General features: G+C 36.6%; 1 protein-coding gene across 1 annotated transcript; it reads right to left on the bottom strand.

Moving 5' to 3' along the window:
* Positions 1–1,820: 1,820 nt before the first annotated feature.
* Positions 1,821–2,450, bottom strand: C17H12orf75 (chromosome 17 C12orf75 homolog). The gene has a single exon (XM_033132668.1). It carries the CDS (start codon positions 2,354–2,356, stop codon positions 2,165–2,167), a length of 192 nt encoding a protein of 63 aa, XP_032988559.1. The 5' UTR covers positions 2,357–2,450; the 3' UTR covers positions 1,821–2,164.
* Between the last annotated feature and the right edge of the window lie 472 nt (positions 2,451–2,922).

Below are 2,922 nucleotides of genomic sequence, written 5' to 3'. Positions count from 1 at the left end.
TTACAGAGGAACTAAAGATATTTGAGTCTATTAGTAAGCATGTTCTGTGTCACATTTAAAATTTTACTACACTTCTAGAAATTATGAAATGTATTTATAAATTTGCCAACCCACAAAATACTAGTGTAACAGACAGTGCACCAGTTGCTTACTTCTTAGAATCCTTAATTCCTAGTGAAAACTAAGTGTTAAGAATTCTAACAAATATGTGTAATTAAAACTACTGGAAGCAATAGGGGAGACATCTCTATGCAAGGAAAGTAGGATATGTTTTTGGTGAGAATAGATATGAGGTATTGAGATGTGTTTTGTTACGGGAAAAAGAAAGTAATTTGTCCTAAAGTAAAACAACTGGTTGTTCCAGAATGAGAAAGAAGGAAAAAAAAAAAAAAGACAAAACCTGAATGGATATTAAAAAAAGCAAGTTTAGAAGGTTTATGGGAAAGGAAACTTGGCCAATATATGGTGATGGAAGGAGAACTGATTAGGTGGTGAACACACAATGTGCTATATACCTGGTTTCCCCGAAAACAAGACCTAGCCAGACAATCAGCTCTAATATGTCTTTTGGAGCAAAAATTAATGAGACCCGGTCTTATATTATGTTAGATAAGACACAGTCTTATATTATAGTAAAATAAGACCGGGTCTCATATTAATTTTTGCTCCAAAAGACACATTAGAGCTGATTGTCCGGCTAGGTCTTGTTTTTGGGGAAACACGGTAAATGATGTATTACAGAATTATATACCTGAAATCTGTAACTTTACTAATAATTGTCACCCCAATAAACTTTCATTAAAAAAAAATAAGAAAAGGAAACTTGGGAAAATAATTTTATGTGTGGTCATACTGGCAAATAATATTGGAATGGATTTAAAGTAAGTTCTTAAAAATGAGTTTTAATATCAGAAATACACTAGTGCAAAGTTAGAATTTACTTTTCTCTGTTAAAAGGACAAGGTTTCCTTACATTATTGGTCTGCTCTTAGTAAAGAATTGCAAACAAAGGTTTTTCTTTGCCTTTCAAGTAATCTGCCTAGAAAGCAGATTTGTGTTTTATCAAAATAATTTACTGTGCTTCACATAGTTTTTACTACGTCTTTGATTACTTGAAAAAACCCAGTCTTCTCAGTATTAAAAAAGTTAGGATTTTGTTTCTCTTTGACAACTGTGTAACTTTCTGTATTTACCTTTGAAGTCTTTAATAGTCACTTTGGTTAATGGGTATTTTTTTTTTTTTTTTTTTTTAAAGAGGGATAAAAATAGTTTAATTGTTGAAATACACTGGTAACCTGAATAATTTACATTGCAATACTAAGTAGATACACGTGGGTGATCATTATCAAAGTAAGAACTTTCCAAATATCCCACTAACCATCAGTCACAAATCCTTAAAAACAGTATGGAATTAACATGATGAGATGCTGTGATCGCTCAAAGGCAGAATGGGAAACTCAACGGCTATGACGTATTTGCAGTTACATAGCCTTTGACTAAAGAAAATGGGAAGTTAATCAAAATGTATAGACGGCATGCGAATTTCAGTGAATTATTTTCAAATATTGCAATGTAGTACATTGTTCCTAATAAAGAAAATTCTCTGACATTTAAATAAAGCTGAAACCCATATCGTAAAAAAGCAAAAGAGAGAACAGTAAGAGTCAATTTAACAACTTTACAGGTAAAAATTAAACTGAAGTAGAAATAGTGAAAGATAACACAAATATATTACTTTAGGTAAATCATTTATAGTGCCTTATCATCTTAAGTTATAAATAGAAGAAGGGTTTTGTTATATAAAAACTATCAAAAAAGTATCAGTGAAAAGACATGATCTTCTTGAACTGTGTTGAACGGCCAGGGTGAAAATGGTGCTGGAGGAGAACAGGCTGGAAGGGCAACAACGGTTTGTTAGCGTGTCTCTCACAGGTGGACCACAGCCAGTTCCATACACGAGTGTACTGGGTAACCAATTCCTTCCTGGGACCACACCATCAACGTGCACCCATTGTTTTAACTGTAGACTTAAGAATTTGGGGTAGGACGGTAGGTAACTGTTTAGAATTCCCTTGGAAATGTCTGTGCACTTTACAACGTCCCATGGGGCGAATTTCCTTCTAAATCCTGATGAGCAAGCTCTTGATTACTGTCGTATTTTCTTCTAATTTTTCCGAACAGTCTTTGTCTGACTGGATACCATATTGGCAGCTTCAGATGGGAGACCAACATACACTCCTCCGTAGTTTCTCCTCTTGTCATCTTCTATTATTGATTCTTCTGTTGCATCTTTAGCTGCTCCTGCAGGTCCTCGGCCCGCGCCCGCGCTGGTGGCGGTGGAGTTCCCGCAGCCCATCGCGCCGCTAGCCGGGGAAGAGGCGCTGCAAGCTGGCGGCCGCACGTCCTGGGGGCGGTGACGGAGGCGGAGGGCGGTGCGCCCAGCGCAGGAGGCCCGCTGAGGGCACGCGGGGCCAGAGGACACGCGGGAGCCGCCCCCTCCCGCCGCTGACGGGCGCGGGCCCGTTAATGGGTATTTTTGACAAACTTCTCCAAAATCAAATTCTAAATGAAGTGGGTTTTTCTTTTCTTGACCTCTAGTTTTGGAATTTTATAGAGGGTCCCTGGGACATCTCAAAAGATTTGTTCTCTCATCCTATAAAAAGAGAAATGTTAAACTAATTAGGTTTATTTGAGATGTTAAATTACATAAGAAGAATTTTCAAATAAAAAGTGATGTTTGACCTTCTTAGTTTATATTTGTGTGGGCATGTTATTAACATAAGTATTCCAGAAATTGCATAAAATTTCTAAAAATCTGTTATCCCCTGGTATAATGTTATAAGTTGTAATTCCAATTATCATCTTAAAATGTTGTGTGTCACAGAACTAACCAAATTTCCTTGTCACTTTCATTATAATGAA

This window comes from Rhinolophus ferrumequinum, chromosome 17, assembly GCF_004115265.2.
Source record: "Rhinolophus ferrumequinum isolate MPI-CBG mRhiFer1 chromosome 17, mRhiFer1_v1.p, whole genome shotgun sequence".
NCBI classification, from domain to species: Eukaryota; Metazoa; Chordata; class Mammalia; order Chiroptera; family Rhinolophidae; genus Rhinolophus; species Rhinolophus ferrumequinum.
The sequence above is the reverse complement of the archived record's forward strand: the minus strand, read 5'-3'. Positions and strand labels throughout refer to the sequence as shown.

What these genes read in the sequence shown, in the direction of transcription:
- C17H12orf75 (XM_033132668.1), bottom strand. Translation starts at nt 2,356, where the DNA reads ATGGGCTGCGGGAACTCCACCGCCACCAGCGCGGGCGCGGGCCGAGGA.